The 14,070-nt window shown below is 38.0% G+C and overlaps 1 protein-coding gene across 1 annotated transcript; it reads left to right on the top strand.

Moving 5' to 3' along the window:
• The first annotated feature begins 3,080 nt into the window (after positions 1-3,080).
• On the top strand, positions 3,081-11,902 carry LOC102217973 (trace amine-associated receptor 13c-like). The gene is made up of 3 exons (XM_005812544.2): positions 3,081-3,247; positions 10,093-10,455; positions 10,592-11,902. The coding sequence occupies exons 1-3, from the start codon at positions 3,196-3,198 to the stop codon at positions 11,464-11,466; spliced, it is 1,290 nt and encodes a 429-aa protein (XP_005812601.2). The 5' UTR covers positions 3,081-3,195; the 3' UTR covers positions 11,467-11,902.
• The last annotated feature ends 2,168 nt before the right edge of the window (positions 11,903-14,070 follow it).

The following is a 14,070-nucleotide window of genomic DNA, read 5'->3' as shown; positions in this document are numbered from 1 at the left end:
TTTATTTTATAAATTTAGTTCACCTCCTTTTAGTTCATGTTAAAGAGACTGAAAATTTTATGTGCCATTTATATCATGGTTTTGCATCACAGTCTACTGAAAATAAAGACAGGAAAATGACAGATTGCAGCTTAATGCACATTCCACTATTTACTGAAGATAAGGCAAATATTGCCTCATTAGGTCTTCCTGCATGAAACAAGAGCAGAGTGTATCTTGGTTTTCCTGGCAGTATTTAAATATGCCAGCAGTCTGACAGTAAAAAGCTGCAAAGTAGAAAGTCCAACAATCCTGCTCTGCATATTTATTTGCAAAAGGTCACAGAATGGCTTTGCAGTTTCATGATTCATGGGAGATAATTCAACCTAATTTGAAGTCCTGTGACATAGACAAAACAGATAAAAGGAAGAAGAAAAAAATTGCAAAGCACCACCAAAGTCATAAAGGAGTTCTACTCTTGTTTTTCATCTTTAAATAATAATTGTTCTTACAAGATATCATTAAAATGATAAATTATGACAAAAGTGATATTTACAGATACAAAACAAAGCAGTAAAAAGTGAATGGTGCTTTCAAGAAATGGAAATTCAAAAGCTAAGCACACCGGGTCATAGATAATAACATATTCAACCTTGTGCAGAATGTGTATTTTGTTAGTATGAAGATAATACAGTCAATTCATGTACAGAGGTCAAAGGTTTTTCTTCTCTACAGTCAGTCTCAATTTGACTCACATGTGAGGAATGTCACTGAGAGAAAACTGGAGTTTTTACTGAGGGAGAAGATTTATTATTGGTTCTTTTGAATGTGGTGTGGCTTTTTTAATTGGCTTTGCAGCCTTGGCTCATGACTGGTAATGAGAAAAAACCAGGCACTCATCTCAAATGAAGTCATTTCATTCTGGCGGTGTTAAGCATTGCAGCCATGGCTGACCTGAGGCAAAAACATTCCCAGCCTGATTTCATACAGAAACTCTTCAGCTAGAAATTTGCTCACGCCTCTTAGAAATCTTGAGTTTATGTTTCAGGTGGTTCAGACTCCATGTGATCCCATAAATGCATTTAACTCCTGAATTTAAGGAAGTTTCCACTCATCTGACATGATAGCTACTGTAGTTTGTTTGCATGTCACCAGTTGGTTACACAATGAATGAACATGGCAACAGTAGACATTTCATTTCCTCACCTCTTCAAAATGAGTCATGTGCATAGAAGGCAGAAACACATGCCTTTTTCAATTTCACATAATGTGCAGTACTGCCTGCAAAAGTACTTAAAGCCCTTGATTTTCATCTATTTATTTATTTTTGCATTTTCTCAAATAAAATTCTAAAACTATATATATTTTTACAAGATAAACCAACACACATCAATGAATAATTGTGAAGTGGAAGCAAATTCATGACTTTTAATTTGAACAAATCTCTGATAAGTGCAGCATTTTGCTCTGATAACTATTGGAATCAAGTTTACAGACACAAGTTGGACATTTGTTGAAACCCCAAATATTCAGATGATCTGTAACAGACAGCAGCTTTACTTTTATGCATATTAGATTTACAGTTTACTTTCTTTTGAAAGATTGGATATTTTACCAGGTAAAATTCATACCTGAAAAGTTCTATGTATAATTTTATAAAGAAAATCGTTACATTGGGACTTTCTGTTTTAACGGAGCCACACTAAAAGGTACAAACTAAAACATAACCTAAAGTGCATGCATGAAAAAAGACATATATAACTATATAGTGGTCTATGTTTTGGTCTGTAATGTAACATTAGTTTAATTTGACCAGACTCAAAGGCATTATAAACCCCAGGGCTTCAAATGTAATTTATTCCGCTGAATGTTTCCTGTTTTGTATTAAATTATTCCTGGTATGACTTTTAACAGAACTGTTTTCGCAGCATGTGCCTGAATTGTGCCACCAACCATGTTGTACAATAACAAGCTTCTGCCCTTTTATACGTCTCCAAAAAGAGGCCAGGTCAGTTCTTGTTGGAAAGCAGAATCAGATATACAGTATGACCCTTATTCTACAGAAAGGGGACATGTCCTATGGTTATTTATTTGGCAGGTTTACAAAAACGCTTGAGGATTGAGGTTACATAACACGGTTCTGCATGGGCATTGCTGCATGTTACTTCACTTTGGCCACATAATTACTTCTTCAGCTTTCAAACAACCCTGCTGAAACTTTGACTTTCTGCATTTGTGTGGGATTTTTGAATCTGATGTCCAGTTTTTTCCAGTTGTTTTTAAAGGCAGGATCTCATGGGAGCACAGTTATCTCTGCTTCCCTGAGATAATAAACACAGAGGATGGATGTGGACACTGTGGACACCACAAAGCCTAGAAGAGCTAGAAAAGTGCCCCAAGAAAGGATGTTATTAGAACAGTCAACTCTCATTAGTTACTGTTTCTGTTATTAATTTTACACAGTTTACATGTGGATAAAAATAAAAGTGTGCAGCAAAGAAAGAAAATCTTTCCCTAAACATGCTTCCCTATGAGCTGAGGGAAGAGTGAGGTATACGATCAGGCTTGCAGAGACAATAAAAGAAGAGTTCAAGCCTCAAAGACACTAAACATGACAGATGTTTTGGAGTGGAGGAGATGAAAGTGGAGGGACACACATCACAGGGCAAATGTGGGAGGAAAGAAAGAGAAAGAGGAGCAAAACACAACTGTGGACTTTACCTTGAAGCTCTAGGGAAGTATGTAGGGGTGTGTGTGTGTGTGTGTGTGTGTGTGTGTGTGTGTGTGTGTGTGTGTGTGTGTGTGTGCGTGCGTGCGTGCGTGTGTGTGTGTGTGTGTGTGTGTGTGTGTGTGTGTGTGTTGGTGTGCGTGCGTGTGTGTGCGTGTGTGTGTGCGTGTGTGTGCGTGTGTGCGTGTGTGTGCGTGCGTGTGTGTGCGTGTGTGTGTGTGTGTGTGTGTGCTTGATGGGGAGGTGGGTGAGGAGGAGAGAGAAAAGCTGTGACTGGAGGTTTCAGAAGCAGGAGAGAGAGGTGGAGGAGGGAGATGGGAGAGGCTGAATTACAGAAGCAGAGAGCTGGAGTGTCTGAGAGGCTTTACGCTCCTCTGCAGAACAAACCACGAGGAGCAGAGCTCCACTTCCTCCTGCTACCGGAGAGGTTCATACTGGATTTAACTTCCACCAAGTCGACACTTTAAACCTGGATTGTGTTTCTTTTTATGCACCTTTGTCTGCACAAATGCTCCACGGTCGATGACAGTGGAAATGCTGGTAAGATGATCCAGTTAGATTAATTTACTATCTGTTGCATCATGTTGTGTGTTTTGTAATTTGTATTCAATAATTATATTTATCTCCAGTGATTGTTTGAATACTGAATTACTTAAACACCAAATAATTCAGTACTAAGAATCAATTTGATTGGTTTGCGGCTGGCACAGGCAGACATAAAATGGATTATCACAACGACCTACATTGTGATAATCCAATGAATTAAAATAAGTTTTCAAAACAATAATTTAAGTTTTAATAAAGCCCATTTTACTGTGTTTGTATTACTCAGAGTTGATAAAAATCACTCTAAAGTAATAACCAAACCTCATGTGTTAAGACTGAAATGTTTCATCAATGAAACTGTTGGGTGGAGTCTTGTGTAATAAGAGTCGTGTTGCTGCTGTTGACACGGCGCAGTGATGATGTCCAGCGTGTTAAAGAGACCAGGAGTCACTGAGAGGGAGGAAGAGGCAGACACATGTCCAGTGTGACAACATTTTTCATCTAACTCATTTCAGCTGTCAATCAGTTCTAATCAGTGGAGTTTAACTGCAGTCTGCAAGTTAATGTTTGAATATTAATAGTTTGTCAATGCTCAATAATCACTAGAAGACGCTTGGTGGATGAAGCAGTAACAGTTTCGACTGTGTGCACTTTGAAATGGTAATAGTACCGTATGTTTTTGGTTAGTTTGTTAATATTTCCAGAATTCAGATGCTATTTCAGAGATTTATTTATTTTTGCTAGTTTCCAAAAGTACACTGTTTACCATAGAAATTTAATAATTTTGACATATTTCATTTACTTTGGTGGTTTAATTTTCACTTTGATGTATTCACACAGATGGGTAAAAATTATTTTATATGAGCTTTGTAAGCAAATCTGGTAAATGTACATTATTTTGTTAGTTATGCAGTGATGTATTTATTAAGATCTCAGTTTTTCTTACATTAATATTAGGCGGCTTTTCTGCATCAAATGAACTCTGTATCTTTCAACTGTTGAAGTAAATAAGTAATTTAAAAAGATATTTAAAAATGTAAACAGAATGTAATTCGGCCTGATTTGAAATAAAGTATTATTTAGTGCGTTTGTATTTTTGTAACATTTCATTTTATATGTCAACATGTACACTATATAACCTGAAAGCACAAAGGGATTATTCATGCAATAAAGAAAAATATAATCAATGTTGTTTATTTAAACACTGAGCACAGGAATGATGTGAAAAATGTAAGCAAGACCATAATATGGTGACAGACACAAAAAAAACATGAAAGCTTCTTTGTGTCTGTGTGCACTTGTCAAACACAAAGGGAACCTGCACAGACAGGATGACAGGCCAAGATGTGAAGAGAAAGTCCAGATTCAGCCTGCATGCTGCAGCAGAGAAAGCCTTGGGCGGTTCAGTGCAGACTCGTCCAGCACGCTTAGTACTACCCATGACCTCTGTGTGTTTGTGGGCGACCTGGCTGGAGAGTCCTGACCGGGCCCTGGAGGTCCTCCTGCAAATGCCCGAACCCGTCAGTCAGGGCCAAAGCCCTGTCAAATCTCATTCACTGCACGCATGGAAAACAGATATTCAAGCACCAAGTTCATGGAAAAAAGATTTTCAAGCACAAAGTTCTCCAAAGAACAAGAAGTTCTATTTTTAAAGCAACTTCTCTCATTTTGATAAAAGCAAATATTGCTAACATTGTTAAAGTGCAACACTGAAAATTGATTTCTGCACTGTTGTGTTTTTTCTGAGCGCTTGAGAATTTCTTTAAGATACATTTCTTTAGGATAAAACTTTCGAAAATAAAAGCTCATTAAAAGAATGTTGTGCAGCCAAACTGCAGCTGAACACACGCAAACATATTCTCCCTACAACTTTCACTTATTAGACATTTTTTACTATATTGTGTCACCATAAGCTGCGATTAATGCTGCATTTCTCAGTCCATGCAAAGTAAAATCTCTGTCTGTTCACTGGTTGTGAAGACTTTATCGTTCTAAGAGCTGCAAGTCTTGTGTGTGTGTGTGTGTGTGTGTGGGCGTGGGGGGTGGGCGTGTGTGTGTGTGTGTGTGTGTGTGCGTGCGTGCTCTGCCTCTGCTGTTAGCTCCTTGCGTTACCACGCCTGAGGTTCTGCCGCAGGGATGACTTCCGCTTGTCATCTTTACTCAGGGTAACAGCAGAAACCTCCAAATGAGGCTGATTGTCTGTTCTCTCACAAACAATTATCTTTTTTTTTGTTTCTCCACTCTAATGAGCTGTAATAAGTTTAAGTAAACAAATTATGTTCATAGAGAAAAAAAGCCTAAAACTGCTGAAAACATTCCCCAAAACAGAAGAGATAAGCCACATAGTTTGCTATTTGAAATAAATTATTTTCACAAGGGAATTTTTTTTATACATTTTTTTTCTAAGATATTATATCGCCTTCAAAGAAATGTGAATCACAGTCAAAAACTCAAATAGATTTTACGTCAAGCTGCAAGGCCTTCCCCTTCCGCCCCCTCCACGCGTTTCATGAATTCAGAAGTTTATTTTTTTCTCTGCATATTGAAAGTCAGCTCTCTCAAGGCCTGGCCTTGATGAGTTTCTTCATTGTTGTCAGCGTTTGCTCAGTGGTATGGTTGGAAATCTCAATTCATGAAGAATAAAAGAAACTGCTTGATTTCCTCATCATCTGCCTTCCTCTTTCTTAATAGAAAATATTTTAACAAAAAGTCTAAATCAGTTTATTCTTTCTCTGAACTAAAAAGTCTTTCAAGCCTTTAAGCGCATATGCAATCGCAGACTTTGTTTATTTCCTAATCAAAGTCCACATTACAACAAAGTGGTAGAAATACAACGAAACTAAATTGAGCGTTTAAAACAAAACATCCCATTCTCTCCTCAGAGTGTTTACAGGTAAAACTTCTCTCAACACCCTAAAAAAGATCTAAAATAAACCCACATTATAAATAAACCCTATAATTTCCTGGGTTATGGCATGACTTGACACAGAGATTAATTTTCTTAATCACTCTTGAAAACTTGAGCAACAAGAGAACATACCATTGAGATGTTTGTTCATGTTAATAAATGATGAATTGGCTTAAAAATATTCAAGTCTCCAACTCTCACTGCAGACAATGATTTAAAGTAAGACTGGTCTTCCACAATAAAAGCCTAATTTATTTAAAGGTATAGCGCACAGGGTGGCAATAACTGTGAAGCAGGAAAATGTAATAGAATATGAGCATTTCTTATTCAGGTAAGTCTTTACTGTGCATGTACTTAACATGAGCATGGAGAATTTTTTACAACACGTTCAGTATATAGATTACTCTGCCGGGACACCAAGTGAAGGAGTCTTTCCTGAATGCTGGAGAATATCATGCTGCCTTCTCTGAATGCTACTGTGATGAGAAGTAAGTCGAACCACAGAAAATAGGATCAGTCAATCAGGCAATCAGTGAGTGATTTCATGAGGGTTCTGTGTAATCTCACCTTAGGCAGCTACACAGCCCACTAGGAGCTATGCACAAATTTTTGAGACCATAATGAGAGTGGGCCTCCTGAAAGTAGACATATGAGTGTACAACAACAAGAACAGGAAACAAACACATTTCTTCATTTTACTTTTCCTTTGCAACATTGACGTAATAATTAGAGATAAAATGTTTCATTTGGAGTACCGAAATCTGATCAGAAGCTCTTTTATGACATTGCTTGTAGGTTTTTCACATCGAATGAGTCTAAAAAACAAAAATACTAAAAAAAATGCCTGTGGTGATATTTGTGTTGAACCTTTTAGAGGCTGCAGGCAATGACTGCACATTAACATTAAACCTCCAAAGACAGACTATTTAATTTATAAATACCTGGCACCTTTAAATAAAACCAAGTACTTAGTAAACTGGGAGACAAACTTATAAATTAATCATGAAATCTTATTAAATTGTGAATGATGATAATGTTATTGCTACACAACACATTTAAAAATAATTTGGAGCAAAAGAGGATGATTCTTGAAGCATTGTGTTAAAATACTGAAAGTTTGGATCAAAACTCCAAACTACATGTACTGAACTGCAAGCAAACTTACAGGGCATGATTCCTGAGAAAAATCTGGTCTATTTTAAGGTCACTTATTTTAACACTAGAAACAAAACATTAGAATTTGTTTTTAAAATCGCACATAAAATTCAAGCTCAGTTGAATCACTCATAAAGTGGATCAATTGTATAAGGAACAACAGGGTTGGATTTCAGTAAAGGTCTGGCGTTACAACAAAAACTTCAGTTTCAAAGCTCAAGGAGTGCAGTATGCCCTTTTGCAGATGATTCTTTTTGACCTGGTATCTAACTGTGTTCCCAGTCAGAGATACATCAAGAATGCTCAGAAGTGGCAAGTCTGACAGGGAAACATTTTGTTAATAAAGGTCTTTGTGGCATGAGTGGCTCTTTATTTGCAGAACTGAGACATGAAATGGGCAGAAAAAGAAGGAGGAAACACATGTAACAAACATCAAAGGACAGGGACAATAATTGTGAAAATGTTCCTTTAGTTTTTGTACATTTTACATGGTGAAAAATAGTTTCCACTACTACTGCACTTAGCACTGTAGCATTTGGCAAATAAGGCTGCACCTTTCTATTTGGACAGAATGTACTGAAATATGAATTTCCCTCTGGGCGTAATAAAGTATATTCATTCATTCATTCATTCATTCATTCATTCATTCATTTCCTGCTGAGAACTAGAAAAATAAATTTTTATAGTACAAAGTTAATGCACAATAATTAAATAAATGATGGCAATCTATCCATACTTTGGTATTTGGTATATTTTAAAGTGATGAAAGATGAAAATTTACATTTTATTATAAAAGATTTGCCAGTGTTAAGGACCACACACACTAGCCAGTAGCTAAAATCTGCAAATAGTTGAATTTCCCTCTAAAACATTCATGATTGTCTATTTTAATAATTCAAGTAAAGAATATAGCTTACAATGCATTAATATACACAGTGGAAATCATCTAATATGTAAAGTCCTCCTTTAGTTATTATGGAGGTCTTCTGACTAACATATGGATAAGGCATAAATCTATTTTTTGTTGTCAGACACAGGAATCACACAAAGTTTGACATATAATGTGTGAGAACTATTTCACATGAAAATAATTTGTTCTAAGAAATTTGCTGTTGGGTGATTTTCTTTTTCTTTTGTATCTATACTACTGTCACAATATTTCTTCTGAAGCCAGTTTTATCACAAACATATGTGGGTAACAGAGAAAATGCAGCTTTCTGTCATAATCTTTTGTTTTATCCCACGAACGTCAAGACAATTATCCACAAGTGAGATTTAGACTGAGCACAGGCTTTGGTGGAAGTTAGTAAAATATTATCTGTTCTCTGGATTTTTTATGAAATGCAGAACAGCATGACAGCAAGAGTATATTTCTGTGATTGTTTGAACTCTAATTCTTTAAATAGTTGAGTCTTTAGTAGTTGCTCTTGTGCTCTAAGCCAATCCACAAACATTGCTTTGGTTTTGGCCCTGGTCTGAATATGTCTGCTCCTGTTACTCTGTGTTTTCTTGGACGAGTGTACCCTCCTGCTCTCCGGCCCACTGAACAACACAGATGATGGAAGGACTCGTGTATTTAATTGTCAGCTGTGAAAGACATTTGGTCCTGAACCTGGAGTTTGGGCACTGACAGGATTGATGCCTCAAACTGTGTTAGAGTCAAGGAATAGCAAGTAACCACAATACACAGACAATAAAACCAAGGGGTACCCCTAGACTAGATTATAATTTTTAAATATTTGCTCTTAAACATGTTCCTTTGACAGAAAAGTTAGTCCTTTTCTGTCGTTCTATTGATCTATATATCAAACAAGACAAAAAGACAAAAAGATGTGTGGCAACAGTAACATACTCAGTCCTGACGCAGCTGAACACTGTGAACTGTAAAAACGGAAGAGCTTTAAAATTTACACTTACTTTAAATATATGGCAGTACAAGACATTTCTCAAAATTAACTTTGTTCTCTTTCATGAAGGGAGTTTGTTAGGCCAATGTAGCGGATGCTTTTCCACACACCATCATGCAAAGAAGGGAAAAAAGTGTGACAGAAGTTTTTAATTTGGAAATGGTTCATGCCCAGACATAACATAGTAAGAGACCTATTGTTTTTTATTATTTCTGTCTTCCGCGAGAACATTTTGTCACCTCCTTAGTTCATGTAAGAAAAAATAATAATTCCCAAGCTGTCATATCTGTCAGTCACAAGAAGTGGTTTCTCAGACTAATGCTTTGATGTATAAAACAAATAAGAAACTTATCAAAATATGACTTTCAAATAAATTTCTACAGTTTTGTTTTTCTTGCTAAAAGCTTTTTTGAGAGATTCTGAAAGTACTTTGCCATTTACAACGGATAAATATAAATGATGTTTGTGTAAACACGTTGTAAAGGACAAGGTGCATTTCTGAGAAAAGTAGTAACAGAAAAATTGAAGTCACTGTGTGCACTTCAGAATAGGTGAAATACTAATTTGTATTTTACAGGTTTGATTTGAAGTTAAGAGGAGAGTTTGTGTCCTTGGAGAATCATTACAAACAACTTGATCACATTCAGCAAAGTAGATGTGATGTCAGTAAATCTAGATGCTCTCATGCGACAGTTTCTCTTGATATATATTATGCAAAGAATCGTAACTATCTGGGCTGTTTGAAAATAAACAAGAAAAGCATATAGCTAAAATCGACCACCACATGATTATTACATTATCAAAATCTGGCCAAAAATGAATGACTGAAAATACCTTTTTATGAATTTTTTTCTGCTATTTCTTTCTAGGAAGGCCAACCACTTTACATCATGGTTTCTTGAGCCGGTTTTCTGCCAACACTTCACAGAGATTATTACCACTCTGGGCCATGACTGAGCTGCTTCCCAACACCAGCATTCCCGTGGGCACAGCAGCTCTTCTGGTGACCTCTGACTGTCCATTTAACCTGACTGCGACTGCGCAGACGGGACATGGCTCTGGCCAGTCACTTCCACCCCTCTGCACCCTCTGCTGCTGTGGGATGCTCAACCGCACCCTCGCTGTGGCCTTCATGGTCAGCCTGGCGTTTGCTATTGTGGTTGGAAATGTGGTTACTCTGACAGTGTTTGTGCAAACTAGGCAGTCGAGAACACCACAAGGGTACTTGAAAGGTAACTTTGTAGTTTTTTTTCATCTTGTATTTCTTTTTTTTCTCATGAGATAAAGTTGACCAGATGTGATTAAAAGCCAGATTCTCAACCATTTAAACTAAATAATCCTTTTTTTCTTTGTTAATCTTTTTGACAGTGTCTCTGGCCATAGCAGACATGATGGTGGGTGTTGTCGTGGTTCCTTTCTCTGTTTTCACTGAAATCTCTCTGATGGTGACCAGCGCTCCTCCCTTGTGGTACCAGGGTGGTACATCGGCATCCTTCAGTGACATGGAGAGCCCCTGGCAGCCCTGCATGCTGATTGGTCCCGTGTTTGCGGGATGCACCTTTGTCTCCATCAGCACCATCTTCCTGATGACTCTGGAGCGCAGCGTGGCCATCCTGTGGCCGCTCCACAAAGACGCGCTGGTGACCAGAAGGCGAACATTGCTCCTCATCCTGCTGTCCTGGGCAGCCAGCTTCCTGCTGGCTCTCGCCCCTCTCATCTTCAGCAGCAACTTTACTTTGGAGTACAATGAGTGCAGTCGCATGTGTAACTATGCCCCACTGTTGTTTGGAGGCCGACTCCCACCCGATGCCAACATTTTGCTGCTGTTCCCAGCGTTTGACTTCACACTTCTGGGTGGCACATTAGCAGTTAATGTTGTGTCCTTCACAAGCATTCGCCGATACACCCAAAAACGCAAACTGCTCTCAGAGGGGAGTCTGAGTGATGGAGGGGGAGGAGGAGGATGCTCCCACAGACCATCATTCTCAGACATTAAGGCTGCAAAGACAATCGGCATACTGACATTTGCCTTCACAGCATCCTTCTCTCCCATCGCAGTGTTTGTGCTGGGAAATGTGGTGGGATACACGTGGTGCAACTTTTCTTTTCTCGCCTTCTGGATCCTGACAGGAAACAGCTGCTGTAATGTCATCATCTACAGTGTGAGGGACCACCGCTTCAGGAAGGGTGTGACCCTGCTTTTTCAAAGAGAGCAGTCCCCTCCCCACGGTGAGAAGACCTGAGGACTGTTTTGTTTTAGCAAGCACATTTTTTGTGGCTCTGGTCCAAAATATTAAATGATTGCAATCATGTTATCCAAATGAGGATCAATGTGCGGAGTCGAAGCTTTGCAGAAGGGAGAAAATGTGGAAACAGTCCATGTTTTTTCCAGATCTACTTTGGTCTGGGCAATCATGCAGGTTGGGAGCTTTTACCACAAAGACAAGGTTTCAAGTCCAGTTGCAAACAAATCCAGGTGAATCAACCACAGGTCAACGTTTCAGAGTTGTATGAATGTTTCAAGTTGCAGTAACACTTACTCAGCTGAGAATGTAGTAAAATTGAGAAGATCATAATTTTCAGTTGCAAGTCAGAGTCGAAGATGCCATAATTTTAACTTTCATACATATTCAAAGATTGTAAGAATGCCGTTCTTGGTTTTACCATACAGAGACAAAGAAGTTCATCATTATAAATTGCTATTATTTCAGAGGAAATGATACATTTCTTCCTCTGATTGTGATCTCAGTCTATTCATAAACTAAAGGTGAGTTACTGTTAGGTCACAATGAGGGTGGAAGTGTCCAAAACTGCAGGTCACTGATTGGCCACTGGATGCCAGCTTTGAAAGCAGAAGGAAAATTTATTTGCAGTGAATTTTTTGTTGTTCGTTTGCACTGCCTTGCAAAGACATTACTACATTTTGAAATTTTCCATGTTTTGTCACACTAAAACTTCAACATCAACATAATTCTGTTCTTATCAAACTTCTTGTTAAAAAACATCTAAATAATGTGTTGTTGTCTTTGTTTTGAAACTCCTAAATACAATCAAGCACAACCAGTTGCCATCAGAAGTCGCCTAATTGTTAAATACAGTCAATCTGTGTATAATTTAATATCTGTTTAAAACCAGAACTGCATCCATAAAAACTAGACGGATTAATTATAGAATTGAATTGATTTAAAATGTATATGCTGGGTAGTGATCTGAGAGGCAAATGCTTGCTGTAACTGCTGCATAATAGAAATACATGATATCCAATCATTTTTAATAAGATCCCAGACTGACTCAGCTACTTTAAATTTTAGTCATCATGGCTTTATGAAAAACTAATGAAGTCACTCTTTCTCTTTCTGTGGCTTTTAGTGAGCTGTCTGTAAGGGATCCCAGAACAAGTCAATTTACTAATTCACTTTAGGCTGATTATGTTAAGACTGGACACTTCTGTTTTCTTTCTGGAAACAGCTAAAAGCAGGAGTGATTTATTTTGGCGTTTTTCTGGGCTGGAGTGAGTCTAACTTGAGTGAAAGAGGTCGGATATCTTGGTATCAAGTCTTAGTGAGATGGAGCAGGAAATGGTTTGACATATCAGAGCTTCATCTGCAGTAAGTTTGGGTTTTCTCCAGTCTGAACAGGAGAAAAGCCAGTTCAGATTTTTAGTCTAACTTCTCCAGTTAGACCAAAAGGCTAACCTCACACTTTTTGGTACATCTGCATTCAAGACATCACCTGCAGTCGTGAGATGTGGATTGGAAGTAAAAGAATAAGGAGCATGACACAAGTGGCTGAAATGAATTTCATTGAGTTGAAGGCATGGCTCCACCCTAAACATAAGGAGAGGAACTTCATGCTGCTCCTCTTTATCAACAAGAGCCATCGAGCTCTGGAGAGGATAGGGAGAACAAGGGTTTTGTTCTCGTCCTGGATCTGTTATTTCTGCGATCCAGCTACAAAGGTAGCTGGTCAGTATACTCATTTGTCATTTCGCTCTATTTGCAGTGAAAATAGAGCAGTGAAAATTTAAATTTAAATTTTTTTGTACAAAGATTTCATACAAAATAATTTCTCTAGATAATAATATAGTTAGACTACCTGAGAATTTTGCATTTTGTATGACTTTTTGCTAACATACTTCATGATAAAGAGTGATAACTTAGCACTGTTGACTCCCAGAAAGGGGGGGCTACCAGAGGTTTTTCTGTGTGGAGTTTGTACTTTCTGATCCATGCATGAATAGATTCTCTTCGTCCTGCCACCGACAAACATGCATGTTATGTTAAGTGGACACTCTAACTTGCTCCTAGGAGTGCGTGGGCGTGCGTGCATGAGGGCGGGTGTGTGTGTGTGTGTGTGGTTGTTTCTTTGCCCATGGAGTACCTCGCCTCGAGCACATTGGCCACTAGAGACATGCAAGAACCCCCGTATAGCCCTGCATAATATAAGTGGATTTAGAGAATGGAAGGTTGGATGGCATATGGGTATGAAATGGGGTACCAAATGATGAGGGGGCACTTTGCTGCATAAGAGGACAAAATGGAAGACTAAATGAGAACCTGTTCCACCTATCATCCATATTTGTGCTTATCAAACCATTTCCTGGCTTTACTCTCATGTTTACAGTCAAAAAAAATTTTCATTCTTCTGTAAACAGCTAGGTTCTGAAGTTTTTCAGTAACTAAAATCAACAGCAAAAGTCAAATTATGCGTATTAGACCACTAGACAGCTGAAAGGATTAAACTAAACACAAATACTGTAGATCACAAGCAGGCAGGTCCATGTCCTGAATAAAATTCATGTCCTTACAGATTTATTATTTATTTTTCCACCTCTCAGGCCTTCCTCT

Source organism: Xiphophorus maculatus, chromosome 4, assembly GCF_002775205.1.
Source record: "Xiphophorus maculatus strain JP 163 A chromosome 4, X_maculatus-5.0-male, whole genome shotgun sequence".
NCBI lineage: Eukaryota > Metazoa > Chordata > Actinopteri > Cyprinodontiformes > Poeciliidae > Xiphophorus > Xiphophorus maculatus.
This window is presented reverse-complemented; position numbering and strand designations above follow the sequence as displayed.